Here is a 16,086-nt window from a genome sequence, read left to right as displayed (position 1 = left end):
GTTTTGAAGTCAAGTTGGTATGTGATACATCAGCTGTGGGAAAATACTTGCAGTTAAATTTTGAATTGCTTTATACCCTTCTAGTTTGATTCTGTTCATATTCCTTCAGCAACAGATTTCTTCAGGCATTTTTGAAAGTTCAGGGGCAGGACTATTTGGTGAATATCAAATTAACCTTCTTTCACAGCCAGTAAGTGAAGTGCTTAAATAGTATTTACTCTGAAACTTGCATTTTGTTTTTTCTTGAAAGAAATAAGAGATGTGCCACATTTTACATAAAAAATGGTATATGGAGAGCAAGTATTAAAGAGCCATCTGATTAGTCCTTCACATTTCAATTTTTCATAGGTTGATGGAATAGTAAAAGAGTTTCTGCTGCTTTTTTTTATCTCGGCCACTGATGGCGGTGATTTTTCCAAGGTATTCCAAAGTGATTTTGAAAAGCAGTCTCAATCGTTTGAATTGCTATTACGTCTGAAGTGCATACAAATGGCCACAGCCCAATAACTATCAGTAGAAAGCTTTTATAATGAAGGCAATTGCTATTAACACAGAAGTGGAAGGAGGGACAACATAATTTAACAAAGGCAAATTCATGTTTTGATTTGGTAAAGTACCAAAATGTCTAAAATATCTCAGAGCCCAGGGAACTATCTGCAAGCAAAGGGGAAAGCACAGTTTTAGAAGAAAAGACCAGCAGTGTAGAAACTACCAAATTCTAAAAGGAATTTCACCTTTTGCAAAGCCATTGAGTTTTCACAGTAACATTGCTCTTAAAGGTCGTAGTGTTGAAAGAAATGACTCTTGTGAACCCTAGGTCTGGTATGATTTCAGCCTCTTCAATAGGCAGCTTCTGATGACCTTGAGTGGGACAGCACTGAGGACCACAGGCATCTCCAACACGCTGCAGTGAATTCTCATAGCACCTATAATTGATATAGTCCTTTCAGAAGACAGAACACATGGGATATGCTTGTTACATTTCTGGCTGTAAGATGCTTTTAGAAAGAATAACTTGTAGAAGCCATGACCAGCGAAGTAAAGAGGGCTGGACCATAAGATCAATTCAGACCTAGGTATGTTCAACTGGTATTCTGTCCCTGACAGTGGATATCGGGGGAGACAAGAATGGACCTGGCTGTCAATATTCCCCTACCTCCAGCAATTTGCAACTGCAATGCCAGAGGTGGCATCTTTGTATTTAATAGCCCTCGATGGATTTCTCCCAAGAATTTATTTTGCTGTCTTTTGACACTTGGAGACTTTTTCAGCATGCTGGTAGTATTGGCTGATAGAAAATCCTTTTAAATTTGACCAGTGCATTGTGTATCCTGTGTGAAACGAGCATTGAGATGGCTGCAATAGTGCTGGTAGCAGCCTTTCTTTTTAATGTAAACTAGCGAGCTAGTGCATGGGTTTAAGCATTTGCTGTGTCCTTGCAAGGAAGGTGTTTTTGTTGGGGCAATACAAAACAGCATGGATGACTGCATGTGGCCCCAAGGAAATGTGGTTTGAAGTAAATGCTGACATGCAAAGTTAGCTTGGATATATTATTTTTCTCTGTGTTTATTTACCTTTCTGTTGAGTTTTCTACTAGATTGGATGAGAACATTACCCTGACCTGCCTACAGTCAGCTTGATTCCTGCATTTTCTTGTGCTTAAGTAGTGTATTACAACGTCTGGATTATAAACATGCCAGGGGAATGTTTTAAATCCCTCAAGTGGGGATTTGCAACCTAAGTCTTGTGGAAACATTCCTACTGAAATTGGGTTATATTAAACCTCCACAAAGTGTGGACTCACATTGTGGACATTGCTCGCTTGTCCAAGTCATCCACTTGTTTACTAGCAAGAAATTCAGGAACTTTGCATATCCTCCTCCCCTCGCTCCTGGGTGAAATTGACCCTTTGATAAGTGTTGCTGTGGTCTGTGAATCCCTTTGCTCTTGAGTGATCAAAATAAGCCTGATGCAGGATTTTAGGTGACTTGGATGTTGTGAAAGAGAATTTCAGGCAGGAGGTTAAAATTCCTACAGCAGGATAGGCAAAGATAGGGGATCTCTGTATGCAAATGCCCCCAGAGGAGAGAATGGGAGCAGAACCTGCAGAAGTGTGGTGTGAAGAAAGAATAAGTTAATATGTACAAGGAAGAGAGGAAGGAAGGAAAAAGGATATCTGGCAAGTAATTTATAAATATCAACAGAGATGTGAGAGGCCAGCATTCCAAGCACTACAAATGGGGAGCTGGCACTCATGTTGTCTCTGGTAGGCAAATGGCCATCCCTGTTCTTGGAATATTAGTTAATGTGGGATGTAGTTGCCTTTGGATACAGCTTGAGGGGTTGGGTGAGAAAGGGTGTTGTGAGTTACAGCAAGGTCTTGTATCTGAGGATACAGCCTCTGATCTCAACCTTTGATCTCTGCTGCATCTGGGGTGGGGGAAGAGTTCAGCAAATGGTTTTAAAAGCTGAGCAGGTCACTGCCAGGGGAGCCAGAAACAGGAGAGACACAGGAAGGAGAGTCCCAGTGGTACCCATCTCTGCGGAAGAGAGAGCATCCCACTGAACAGTGGTCAGTGAGTTTGTATGTATGTATGGTGTGCAGTGGCTTGCTTGGGTTGAGGGAAACAAGGGAGTCCTTGTATAGACAGGTGAAGCTGCGTTAGACTTGGGTTTGATTTGTCATGGTGCTGTCCTTTAACAACAAAAAATCACACCCAACCAAATAAAACAAATATAGAAAGTAATTGTATAGTCTAAGAATAGTCCCCAGTTGATTTAATTACAGAATGGAGGACTGTGATTGTATATGTTGGTTCCAAAAGAAAAAATCTTCAACAAATTAAGAAGATGGTAATATCAACAAGATTGAGATGTGAGGGCCTTGATTGTTCAAGAGACCTGAATTTCTTTATTTTGAAGTTGTCGATAATAGCTTTATCTAGTTTCCTAAACAGGAGGAAAAAATAGTGGATAATGAGTATCTAGATGTGATCAAGAATAAGTAGGTCTAAAAAAGTAAGAGGAATAAAGCAGGAAGCCTATAGGGAATGGTGGATGGAGAAATGGGAATTCCAGACATGTATAACTTTGTAAAAAAAGGAAACATTAGTAAAAGGAAAGAGCCTACCAGTGAACTTGAGTCAGGCCATGTCTATACGAAGGCAATTTTCTCACGATTTTCCTCTGCTCCAGTGAAAGGTGAATTAAGAGGTGGAGTTTTCAGTGCTTTCTGAGTGAAGGAAAGAGAAGCGATCAAGGATGGGGTCATTTCAGAGACCTGACAAATGAAATTACATGCACAATGTAACTAGAGAACAGCAAATGAACTGTAATGCTTCCATTCATTTAAATAAGACCTGGAAAATTATAGGGCTGTAATTTTATTTCAGTGGTGTAGCAGGGCCTGAGCAATATTGAGCAGAGGAAAACCCCAAACGTGGTAAGGGTAAGCGAGGGCACTGATGTAAGAAAACAGGGGCTTCCAGGAGGAAATCAAACAGTTTAGAGAACAGTTATTAAAAAGGGAAATCAAAATGCAAAAGTTTTCCTTGAAGTGGATATTGGAGAAGGAGCTGCTGTGACGCCACATGGTAATGAAGAACAAACCTGTAGAACACGAGGACTGGGGCTGAGGAACTTTAAGGTGACAAGGACATGGCTGAGAGCGTGGTAACTGAAAGGGGTAATATCCCATGAGAGGATGGTCCTGTGCCCTCCTTAGTGCTGCTGTCCCCACAAACCATGGGGGTGCCACAGGAGACGTGAGGGAGAGTATCGATGTTTCCCATTACTGTTTATTGCTCAGGCTATTAAACTGTTAAAATAGTCCCTAAAGTTCAGTTCCTCCAGGCCAGCCTCTGGAAGACTTGTTTTACAGTCAGGGAAGTAAAAGGCAGTTTATATGGTTTTTATTTCCTAGTGTACACTATGTTTTCATTTATCTTCAGTTCCTCTCTTTGGTTTTCTGTATTACGTAAGAAATTGCCTTGATAAAGAAAAGCTGGACAAGGAAACCGATACCAGAATCTGATTTTATGCTAATGTATTCTTAATAAATCTCCCATTAAACAGAAAATGAGATTCAGTGAACAAATATATTCATCTTGTGAGACTTTTAAAGGTGGTGCACAATTACTCAAGGTTTTACAGGAGGAATGAATTGGTGGTAATAAAAAAATGACCTTTCTTGTTAATCCCTGAAAATATATTGGAAGTTCAGGCTCGACCTTTTTAAAGGGCTGCCAAAAGATATATGAATTTGAGGTGCCCGAGAAGTTTTGCATATTATAAACTTTGGTAGACTGTGAATACCAAACATAATGTTAAATAAGGGAACATGTCCTCACAATGCTCACCCCTTAATCAATTTTACTTTGCCTGATTTCAAAGACATGAGGATATGTCAATGTTTTTTTGCGAGCTTGGTGTTCTCTAATATTTGAGTAGCTTAAATTGAGTAGAATAAGCATAGATGAAAGAAACAGTGCCATGAAATGCAAATATGATAAGTAATAAAAACTCTTAAACATCTTGTCAATGGACAGTCATTCCAACATCACCACTATTACTCTTTAATTTAGGTTTCCTTTTAAAATCCCATCTATGGTAACAAAGAATAGTTAATTCTGAAAGACAACTATTCTTTCTATGGTAAAACTTTAATGATGAGGGATGATAGATTCTTCACCAGAATGACTTGTTCCATATATTCTGAATGCCAGTAATGGGGAAATAATGTTCCATGAATTTCCATGAGACTATTTTATTACTTAATATCAGAACAGGAGAAACTTTGCAAGTGCCATCTGTCTTGCTGCTGAAATTGTACCGTAGCATCCCTCATCATGTAACAGGACATTTTCATATTATTTATTATTTTGCTGCAGTAAAAGACTTCTTAGTTGGCCTTCTCTTGGTATAGCAATGAAATCTCAGAAAACCCAGCAACTTGCTACCCTGGATTTCATCCAAGTAGAAATTAAAGACTGGATATATTAAATAGGAGCTTTTTGGACCAATGTTTTCTCCAGTACAGTTAGGGTTTCCTCAACTGCTTTGGACAGGGGATTAGGGCCATAGGGGTTTTCCTGTATGTTAAAAGTTGAATAGTTCTTACCTGTGCATTTGCCAGGAAGTCCTTGAAGCAACAGCTGTAAAAGCAGATGAAAGAAAGCATGAATTCAGGAGTATACCTTCATAAACCTATACCTACCAGCTTAAAATACTGTTTGTTTTTTTAATTTCTCTATGGTTCCAGTAGTGTCCCTGTACTTACAGTTTGGTTCCAAACTACATCTCTCAAGAGGCAGTGCACTTTCAGATAGATGCAATTTGCATCTAACTTTTCCTAAGGTTCTGGAATTTTTCTCCTCTCTTTTTGCAAGATAAGCAAAGGTCCCTCTCTCCCCAGTTAGCTGACTGTTGCCTCTATGGTTCAGTAAAATGTGTCCAGCTGATTATCTGTACTTGCTGCTTCCCATTAGCTCTGATGATGCCTTTTCCTTCTCAGCTTCTGAGTTTGCAGTATATGAAGATAATAAATCACCTTTTATCCGCAAAGATGCAGGTGCACCTACGTGGCACTCCTTGCTGTGGTACCTCCTCCTCTCTGGTTTAATGCGTTGACCTTGACAGGAGGCCTATGGACTAACTCCCAAGAGGTGGTGCTTTTCCTTTTACCCTCATTTTATTTTAATGGCTAGGGAAAATGGGAAGAATGCAAGTGAGTGAATGCCCTCTTTGATCTGTGTTGCTCCTGAGCATAATCTGCTAACCTGGCAGGCACCAGGCGCAAGTGGAATTGCTGCCCCTAAGTAGAAAGAAACTTCAGCCTCTTTGCAAGCAGTTGCTTACATGTTGCTTGTTGGCTTGACGGAAACGAACAGCCAAGAGAGCCTTGTCCCCCTGCAGAACAGGAGAGCTGGACATGCTGTGGGGCCATTCTGCTGTTCACAAAATGGGAATTATTCTTTTAAGGAGGGATAACACAAAATCATAATGTTTTCCACCCACATCTGAAAAATACACAATGAGGCATTTACCCTAAAAACACTACAACTGCATCATCTGGTTCTCTCTGGTGAGACCGTTGCAGGAGCAACCTCCAGCAGCCAACTCCTGAGTTGAGACACCAAGCTACTGGCTGGATACAGGAGAGAAGAGAAAGCAGAGGCTTTAACTTCAGTTGTGAATGAGGTGTGTCCCTGGAGGTGGAAGCTGTGGGAGAACTTTGAGGGTGTGTATATTTAAAATACTGGTAGAAGGGTTATTGGGAGGGAAGGGTGATTTTGGTTGTGTTAGAACTGCACAACAGCAAAAGATCAAGGCTTCAAGAGTGGGTGATCCTCTGTACCTCTAAATTATATCACTATGCTTTAAAATAATGTGTGATTACACAATATGCATCTTCTGTAAAACATACATATCCTTTGCCCTGCAGGACAGCGTGAAGTAGATTTTGCTTTGAAATCTGGATTGACAATGTCTCCTCCAGTCTCTTCAGACCTGGGCTATGTACCCCCTGATGGCGGATGGGGGTGGGCAGTGGTGTTTGGAGCCTCAATCTCAGTTGGATTTGCATATACCTTTCCTAAAGCTTTCACAATCTACTTCAAAGAGCTCCAGGCTGTTTACAGCATCTCCTACAGCCAGATTGCCTGGGTAACGTCCATCATGTGTGCTACCACCTACGGAGGAGGTAAGTGAGGCAAGACCATATTTTTCTTTGGAAAAGAGGAGGTTGGAACCCTTGGTAGGGGAGAGTATATTTCTTTGACAAAGTTCTTGGAAAGCTCTAACTGCAAGTTTGGCTGTTTTCTGATGACATGCATTGGCAAAACAGAGAAAACCAGTACTGTTGAGTATTTTATTGGCGTGTATGATGCCATCAATTCTTGTTATTTCATCAGAAGTCTTGCTATGTGTGGGGAGAGGCCATGTTGGGATTGAGTCTTGGGCAGTTATTTCAGCATATTTAGTACTGTCTTTAGTTCTGTTCCTACTGTTGGCTTTCTGTTTGAAACAATAAATGTGTTGCTTGCATTCATGATACCGGATACTCAAAACTTTGGTGAACATGCATGTAAATCTTGAGACAGGATACAAGTATGTCTTTCCCTAATTCTCTTGCTAAAATTTTGCTGCAGATAATTTATTAAGGGATGATGATTGCCTCTGCTGATTTTTTCTGAAAGAACAAATGTGCCCACCAGTTACTTGAAGTTAAAAGATTCACTGGATATTTGTACCTTGGCTGCAAAAGTTGCTGTTGCACAAAGGTGTTGTGAAGGTACTGCTTGTCCTCATAATTAAATCCTCGAGTGGATATGCTGAGGGATATTTCCCTTGCATACTGATGCCAGGTATCAGTCTGTCACTTTGATCTGAGACGCTGGTGTGTATCTTGCTGTTAATGGTTAGTAGAGGACCATCTTGCTTTTGGTCATGATGCTTGTGAGTTTGGGGGTTATTTCTGGGCTCTTAGCTGGCTCTTAGATCCTCTTAGCTTGTTTTGCAAGGGTGAAAGGTAAAAGGATTAACACTTAAAGAAAACAAGAGCAGTCACACCAAATCACATCTACCCAAACCCGTATTCTTTCTCAAATGAGGTCATGGATGCACACTTTGGGAAAGACTATTACAACAAAGTTGTAGATGGAGGGATCCTCTCAGTATCCCCTTGCTTTCAGGTTGGTGCAGTTTGGAGGCTTCTTGGGTCACGTACTGTAGACATCAAGGGTGCACCCTGTGTACAGAAGTCATGCACACTCATCTCATGTATTTTAGGAACTGGTTTTACATGGCAAAAAAAAAGACATTTTGTCATTGATACGGATGGATTAAGTTGAAAGGGGAAAATTTCTGTAGAGCTCGTCTGGCACTTGGAACAGTGATACACATTGCTCTGTCAGTGCCGCGAGCAATACCTGTGACTCTGTGGACAACCTGTGTGTACTCCTTTGACAACTCATGCCTTGTGTTATTACGCGTGCGATTCCCAAGATAACAGCATGCCTTGGAAAGCTGGCACAGGAGCAAGCGACTTTGACTTGCTGATTTGAATCCAGTCCTTGTCAAGGGATACTGAATGGGTCTCAGCCCATTCACAGCGGGCTGGTGCCGGTGTTGCTAACCCACCAGGGATGATTGGCATGCTCAAGGTTTGGGATGTATGTGACTAGAAAGAGCCTTTTCACATCTGGCTGTGAGGCCAGGCAGCGAGGAGACTTTGCGGAGTTCTTTGGGCTATTGTCTCCACTGCACATGGACAGAAAGGTTCAGTTCCAGGGTTATTAAATCAGCAGCTATATTGATCACCTATTTCCCCTTGAAGCAGTGAATGTGTGTCTTCTGGCTGCTGTTTGGCTCTGGTGGTTTCATGCACTGAGAAGGGCTAACAGAGGACAGGGTGAGAGACTGGGTGAGAGACTGAGGACAGGTTCAGGCTGTGAGCACTGTCAGAGGGCTCATTTTTCATTTCCTCAGTGTGGCTTTTCACGGCCCTCTGAAAATTGGATGTCTGAAACTGAACATTGAACGTTAGACAGGTTGAGTTGACTGGTTGAGATTTTTGGCTTTTCATTTTTCACATTCCCTGAGCTAGGGCCCTCAACATCTGATGAAGATACAGGGGAGAGTATATCAAAAAGAACTTCTGTCAGTGATCTTGATGGGGGCTGAGGCCATTACAGAATAAACCCTGTGGTTTTCTTCATTGATCTTTACCTACAGACTTTTATGAAGTCTTATTGCTGCAGAGCCATCATTAAAACTATGGCACATGCTAACAACAGGAGGGTGTCAGCATAAAGAGGAAAATACAGGATGCTGTGAAGCAAGATGAGTTTTCCTTTGCAGCATTGCATTTACCTTTACATAGACCTTGAGTGAAGAAGTCAGTGCTGACAGGGGGGTCCCATCCCTTCTTGTCTGGTGTTTTCACAAACATTGCTGCAAGAGCCCCTTTCCTCTCTGAGGTCTGTCCTGTGGTCTTGTAGCTGTTGCTCTTGACCTCAGTTTTTACCCACTGTAGTATCTGGGTTTAAAAATGAAACAAAAACCTCGAAGTATGAAACAAATAGATCTTGGATACAATAAAAAGTCTTGGGAAGCATCCCTGTGTAGCAATTACACTCTTCTAGAATTAATGAACATCAGTTACCTCTTCTGTGCAAACAATAATTCTAAACATTTCCCTGTCATGTTCTAATCTTTCACTTTTTGTTTCCAGTAAATAGTGTTGACAACTCCATAGATCTGAAAGCAGCAGCACCTGAATAGTAATAGAAGAGGGACTGGCAGTAACAGATTTAGGAGTTTCATCTCGGGGAATAAATATCTTTGGGTGCATAAGTAATTGAATACTCAGTTTGATCTTCCTTTCAGCTACACCAGCATAAGTCTAGAGCAATTCTGTAGCATCCAGGGAAGCTGCACATTGTATTTGAAGGAGGAGGAAAGCACCAGCAGAGCCTGCTCAGAGTGGTTGAGGACATGCAAGGGATGAATCCCTTTGGGGAGAATTATACCTTTAAACCCCAACTTTAGTATTATGATATTCATAAATGCTACAGCTAACTACATGAGTAGTCGTTTGGGACAGCATGTGTTTCTTTGCATTAGACTAATTAAAACAAAAAGTTTTAACAAACACTGAATATAATTAGTGGATGAAACTGTGGCTGTTCTGAAGTCAGCAGGCACCTTGCCATCACCTTTAGTGGAGCCAGGATTTCACCTTTCAGCTTCAGTGGTTGATCTGCTGATCTATAGCAGTAGGAACCTGGCAAATTTCAGCCCCAAGCGTGGCATTTGGGAAAGGGGAAACCAGATGAGATTTTAGCAATGAATTCTGCATCTGTAAACCCTTGGTTTCACAAAGGTCTCCAGGAATGTTAAGTGATGGAATGCCCTATAAACATAACCTAGATAACAGGTGCATCCTTGAAGCCAGTCTTATGAGGAGTCATTTCTGTTGCACTTAGGGGGCTCTTGGGAAGGTCAGTCTGTAAAGCCAGGATTACAGCAAGCCTGAGTAAATACTACACTTGGACCGAAAGTCTCCTCCTTTTGATCTTGTGGGATGTACAGTGTCAATAGTTCAACAAGCTTCTAAAGAACAATCTGTGTAAGAACTTGAAAGTTAATACTAAAGCATCGTGCTTGATCTGCTAGACAACGGTCAGCCAGAAGGGCAAAGCAACATAGAAGAAGCAGGCACAGGAGCCTGTCTGGGTTTACCTAGAGTAATTCTGTGTATTACATCACCCCATGTTAAGGGCATGGAAGGCTGATCAGCCTTGAGTGATATTACACACAGCTATCCACACCACATGATGTGTGAACTCATCTCTTCCCACCTTAGACTGTGTGGTTGCTGCCTTTCTGGTATGTTGCCATCACTTTGTATCTTCCTAAGCAAAGGGATGCACAAGATCACATGAAAATAATTACTGTGTGGTTAGACTGGGATTATACAGTGACTCTAAACTGGCTGAAAGTAGAGAGAACTTGCTCTGGGGTGGAGAAAGCTGCTGCCTCTGCTGCTGGTTTAACCTGGTATCCTTAGTGGGATCAGCTACCCTGTGACAGGATGGGGGATCTGGAGGGTGGTACGTGTGTGACAGTTTGTGTTTACCAGGACTTCCCATCGTTGACACGGCAGAAATGTAGGTTATTTATTTTTAGTGTGCTTCTGCTTCAAAACAAGAACAAGCAGGCAAAGTAGTAAGGCAAACTGGGATAAGATGGGATATAGTACTGATGTTACTTTGACAACACTAAAGCGCCTTTATTCACTACATATTTACCTTGAGTCAAAAGGTATGAGCCTGTTATCCTGCAAAGAAACCTCACAGCGAGGAAAACAAGGCTTAAGTGTTTTCTCCCACCTCCTGGAAGTGGAGAACCAGGGGGTGGGAAGGCATAGGCTCCCTCTGCACACAGTGATCTCCAGTAGAGTCCCCTTTCATTTTGGTACAAATGAAAGAGCAACCTGCTTCGCTCTGGCTAATGTGTAATTACACCTTCAACGCAACCTTATGCCCCAACCTTTTGTTTGTCTGTCTTTGTGTGCACAGGCTGAAATGCCACCAGGCTCTGCATTCAGCAGTGTTTGGAACAAACCACAGTATTTGTCCTAATTTTCAACCATTCTCATCTTGGCATAGCCAGACTTCTGCCGTAAAAGCTAATAGCTAAATTCTGGATGCATCTTTGAGTACTTCAACAGAGTTGTTTTTCCCTTTCTGTGCAGTCATTTTCCAAATATAACAGAGGAAGATCCTACTGGGATTAAAATGTAAATGAGATGAAGATGCAATAGCAAAGGAATAATTTGTTTTAATTCCCCAGTGAAAACGTTCTAGTTATTAGATTTAGATTAATTGTGGCCATCTCTTTCCTAACAAAAATGTTTTGGTTTGGGCTGCTGATTAAACTCCTGCAACAGGGGAAAAACAGCAGAACTGATGTCACTGCTCAGTTTATTTTATCACCTCCAGGAAAGCAGCACATCCAGCAGCAATGCTGCATGCACCTGGTTGTTTTGATGGTGTGGATGCAGGGCTGGAGCCATCCAAGGGGTTTGCTGGCTCTGGAGAGATTATTTTGTGTTGTATGAGCCCCTCTGCCTGGCCCCTTGCTATAAATACTGGGGTTTAGCAAAAAGCAAGCTGGACATTTCATAACTTTCTGTTTTAACCTCTCCTTGACCCCCTTGTAAAACATTACTCAGTGGAATGCAAAGCCACGAGGCCCTGCCAGCATCCCGGGTGGTTCTGAGCAGTGCCAGCACTGACATCCCTTGACTCCACATGGTGCCAGGGACACATGGAGCTGGTGACTGCCCACAGCAGAGCATCTTACATAGTGGTGAAGAGGTTGTGTAGAAATTCAAGTTCCCCCTGAACTAGCCATAGGGATGTAAAGGGATGCAGGTAGATGATGCTTGACCCACATGCCCCATTTGGACCATGTGTAGGTACTGCATTGGTGGGGTGCTGCTCGCATCCTTCCTGCTGCTCAGTGCTCTGAGAGCTGCTGAGCAGGGTGAGGTTACCTTTAATTAAAACCTTGAGTATGAAAATATTAGTGGTAAATCCATGAATGCTGGAGGTCTTGTGGCTAAACACTGAGGAATGTGTTGTATCAGCCTGGTCATGCTCAGTGGTGAGGAGAATGCAGAGGTATGAGGGCAATTCGGTGCTTGCCAGAGAGGGTACTACTGATCTCTCCCCAGGTCTGTGTTTTGTGATTGCATCTGGTTGGGGTCCAGAGCCAAGAGTTTTACTGAATTGAAACCTTTTCCCAGGTAACACTCTATATTATTATGGATTGATCACTTGGAAAAAGTTAAGAAGATTATTAGGAAAATAAATGTATGGGCCTATTTTCAGAGGGCTGGGATATCTGTCTCCTAAGAGGAGAGTAATGGCATCATGTCCTGGGCCATGGCATTCAGCCCTTTGGTTTTCTGGACAATTGCTGCTTATAATCTCATTCATTAAATCAGAAGCTCCATTTTAACTGTGGTTAAGGATTGTGTTTCACTGCTGATGCATTTTATGGGCAAATGGAAGATGATAGTGGAATAATTTTAAGAAATGCAGGTGTGCCATGGAAGTGAGGATTGCAGGCCCTTTAAAGCAGCGCAGAGTTGCCTGTTTAGGTGCTCATTTGTCAGACACTGTTTTCATGCAGCAGAGCTAGGTATGGATTTATTTATTTAACGTGGGAGCAATCTCTAAGGCCTTTAATTGACTTTCAAAGACTCAATGGAGGAAAAACTGTTGGGCTTATGGAGTTGTAGCTCCTACCTTTGGCTGTAATAAAATGCCTTGTGTAAAGGCTTTGAACAAAATTCTTTCCAAATACCAAAGTGGTGCACTTGAGAATAAATAGAAATGCTTTCCATTCTCATGTGAGCCCATTTCTTTCCTTTCGTTTTCTTTTCCAGGAAAAGAAAAAGCACTCAAGTTGTCAACACTTGCAATTGGTTTTCTGTGACCTTATGTTGTTCCCTGTGAGGGTGTTGAGGCACTAGCACAGGTTGCCCAGAGAAGCTGTGGCTGCACCATCCCTGGCAGTGCTCAAGGCCAGGTTGAACAGGGCTTGGAGCAACCTGGTCCAGTGGAAGGTGTCCCTTCCTGTGGCAGGGGGTTGGAGTTGGATGAGATCCCTTTAACCCAAACCATTCTAGGGTTTTAAATATTGTTCCTCAAAGCTTAAGTTTCAATAATGAATTATGTTGGTTCATTTGATTTTACAAATCATGGCTTAAAATATCTATGGGAACTGTCGTGGAAAGCTTTGCAAAGTTTGTGGAATAGGCCCTTTCCATAGAATCGTAGAATTCTGTGATTCTATGGGAAGGAAGGATCCTATGAAAAGGAAGTGAAAATGGACCCTTTTGGGGGGAGAGGAAGAGTTTGGTATTCTGCCTTGCTCCTGGCCCCTCCTCCCACTTTGCCCCTCTTCTTTGGACAGCTCTGTAGTGGAGTACTGGGAATACACCACAATAGCAGTCTCATATTTACATGGAGCATTGCGATAGGGGAGTGAGCCATTTGGAGAAGGTATTTGCAATTTCAATCAATTTCATTGCTCCTTGCCAGCAAATTAAAACCCTGCCCTGCAGGAAGCTTCTGCTCTCTGTGGATGGGTGAGTGGAGCCTGCCCCGGGGGTGCTTCTGCTCCCCGGATGGAGGGGGAGCACTCACGCAGGCAGCTACTGTGAGATGAGCCCAATCCTCCCCACATTGCTACTTAGTTCTTTTTGACCTAGGGAACACACTGTTTCGGCTGTCAGACCCACCCTCTGCTCTCAGGATGCTGTGCGTTGCTTGTGAGCATCCAGAGTAGCATCATGAGGGCGAACAGTAATCGTTTTCAGACATCTTTAGAAATCATTTCTTTGCCCCCAGTACCTCCTGCTGCAACTGGTTTCCTGCTCCAGTTCTGAGTTTGCCACCAGCCCGTGAGCACATGTACGCAGAAGCTGTCATATCAAGGTTTGCTGAAGGAACATGCTTTAATATGGGACTAAATTTAGTGTTGGAAGGAAAGGCCCATCTTCCAGTTGAGGTCATGGCTGCTTCTTCATCCCTTTGCTCCTGGGTGTTTCCGTCTGTCCTCCCCACCTTCCACACTGCTGCTGAGGATGTGCCCGAGTTCAGTCTCTGGTGTGTTTATGCGTATTTGGTCTGAGCTGTTATTTTTGGGGGACAGAACACAGAAACCAGCCTCTGAAGCAAACCTTATTCTCGTTTATGAGGAAAAACTCCACTAATCCAAACCCTCATCCCTCTGTAGTAAAATAGAGGGAAACAGCCCTGTCCCTTGGGTTTATCCCCTTGTTCAGCTGCAGGCAGGGCTTTCATGCTGGAGAGACTTTAATTGTCTCTTGTGATGGCAGACTGCCCACCACTGCACTCTGCTCCTTTGTGTGTGCAAGACTACATAGTGGAGGTGATGCAGTAAAAGTAGGTATCCTCATGGCCCATGAAGTGGGTCTGGGCTGTATGAAAACAAGACTCTCCAGGTCATCCTGGAGCCCTTCTACCTGAGAGTAAAGGCTGCCCGGTCATTTTAAGTTTACTCAGTTTTATAGGAAGAAAGAAATAGTAGTAATAAAACATCCTACAGACGTGTTGTAAGGGCATCTCTAAAGCTCTAGGTTGATTGTGCCAGGAAAACTACTGAGTTAGGCAGTGATTTTTTTTATTTTTTTTTTCCCATTCCTCTTCATTATTGCTTAATTATGTATGTAGAAAAATAGGATTTACAGTAATGCAGTGTCTGTTTTGAGAGTGTTGGAGGGAGGATGGAAATACAGAGGAGCAGAGCTCCTTATTTCATCACAGATTGACATGGTTGTACCTGAACAACAGTGGTGCCACTGTTAAAACTGTGTTGTTCAAGATTAGAGAAGAAACACCAGCCAGGAGCAGCAAGCTTCATCCCCCATTCCTTGGGGAGGGAAGAGCTCTGTACAGGCCCAGAAAGGTGTGAGACAGGATAGCGGCCAAACCTCACAGAGACCCTCATGAGCAGGGATTTGCTCTTCCTGGACTGCCTGGGAAAGGCTCCCAGCATCCCCATGCAGAGGACCTCCATCTCATGCAGGGGGATCCCACAGCCCCCTTTTTCATTGCTGCATGGTTGGTGTTCTAATGATAGAGTAAGAGGAGGAAATAAAAATGTGAACAGCAACAGAACTTTAAATACAGATTTTAAACCCAGCTCATTTCCACACACTAAACTAGTGTGACTTGGGGTTTTGAGTGTTAGGTTGTCTTTTTTTGGAGGAAAAAGAAAAAAAAAGGTTGAATGCAGCTTTATAGGAGATTGGGGAAGAGTTGGTCTGAGCCTGAACATGCAGAGAAGCCAAGGCAGAAAGGGAAGCTCTGCTCGGGGGAACTGGAAAGAAACTGCTGTGTTTGCAATGCAGGCAGTGTGATTATTTGCAGGCAAATAATTTGGTGTTTTGCCAAATTGATTTGTAAAATCTGCCCAAATCATTCCCCAGTCTTCCTGGTTACACACAGAGGAAAGAAGGTCTCTTGTGGGAGGTGACAGGGTGCTGACACTCACCTAACGGCTCCATATGAATGTCCAAAACTGGGGCTGGAAAGGCATGAGGCTGAGTTCCTCCAAGAGCCAAGGGCTGTTACTTAAGGCAGGTTGAGCAAGATGCATGTCTCCAGCGAAAATTACAACTTTCCATCAAGGGCAAACATTGCTATCGCTTCCTGAAACAGACTTTGACCTAAAAGCCGGAATATACATGGAATGGGTGAACGTAACCAGCGGGTGGATGACCGTGAGGCTGCAGTGCTGTGGAGGTACGGGACTAGAGAGCAGCCGGAGACTTTGTAAGGAGGAGAACGGAGCTGGGATACTGGTGGGAACACAGGGAGGGAAAGAAATTACTGTGGCTGCTTCCCGAGTGCCTCGGCTGGGAGTGCGTGTGTGTGTGTGTGTGTGTGTGTGTGTGTGTGTGTGTATGTGCAGGAAAAGCGGTAGGGGAAAGGAACAAGCAGGAAGGCTGTAGAACCCAGCGGCGGGCCGGGGCAGGCTGGTTCC

General features: G+C 43.0%; 1 protein-coding gene across 4 annotated transcripts in view; it reads left to right on the top strand.

Annotated features, from left to right (window-relative positions):
- The first annotated feature begins 1,322 nt into the window (after positions 1–1,322).
- The window catches only part of LOC133270533 (monocarboxylate transporter 2-like), a 41,952-nt gene continuing 27,188 nt past the window's right edge, over positions 1,323–16,086 (top strand). The window contains exons 1-3 of one of the 4 annotated variants that reach the window (XM_061455813.1): positions 1,324–2,572; positions 6,098–6,238; positions 6,443–6,700. In XM_061455813.1, the coding sequence (XP_061311797.1) occupies positions 6,484–6,700 (217 nt within the window). In that variant the 5' untranslated portion in view covers positions 1,324–2,572; positions 6,098–6,238; positions 6,443–6,483. Of the gene's footprint in view, positions 2,573–5,499; positions 6,239–6,442; positions 6,701–16,086 lie in introns of those variants that run through there. The other 3 variants (XM_061455812.1, XM_061455814.1, XM_061455811.1) reach the window with 3 other exon arrangements.

This window comes from Pezoporus flaviventris, unplaced genomic scaffold (genome assembly GCF_033815535.1).
Source record: "Pezoporus flaviventris isolate CSIRO_AGI_PZ_B2104156 unplaced genomic scaffold, CSIRO_AGI_Pfla_v1 ptg000021l, whole genome shotgun sequence".
NCBI lineage: Eukaryota > Metazoa > Chordata > Aves > Psittaciformes > Psittacidae > Pezoporus > Pezoporus flaviventris.
The sequence above is the reverse complement of the archived record's forward strand: the minus strand, read 5'-3'. Positions and strand labels throughout refer to the sequence as shown.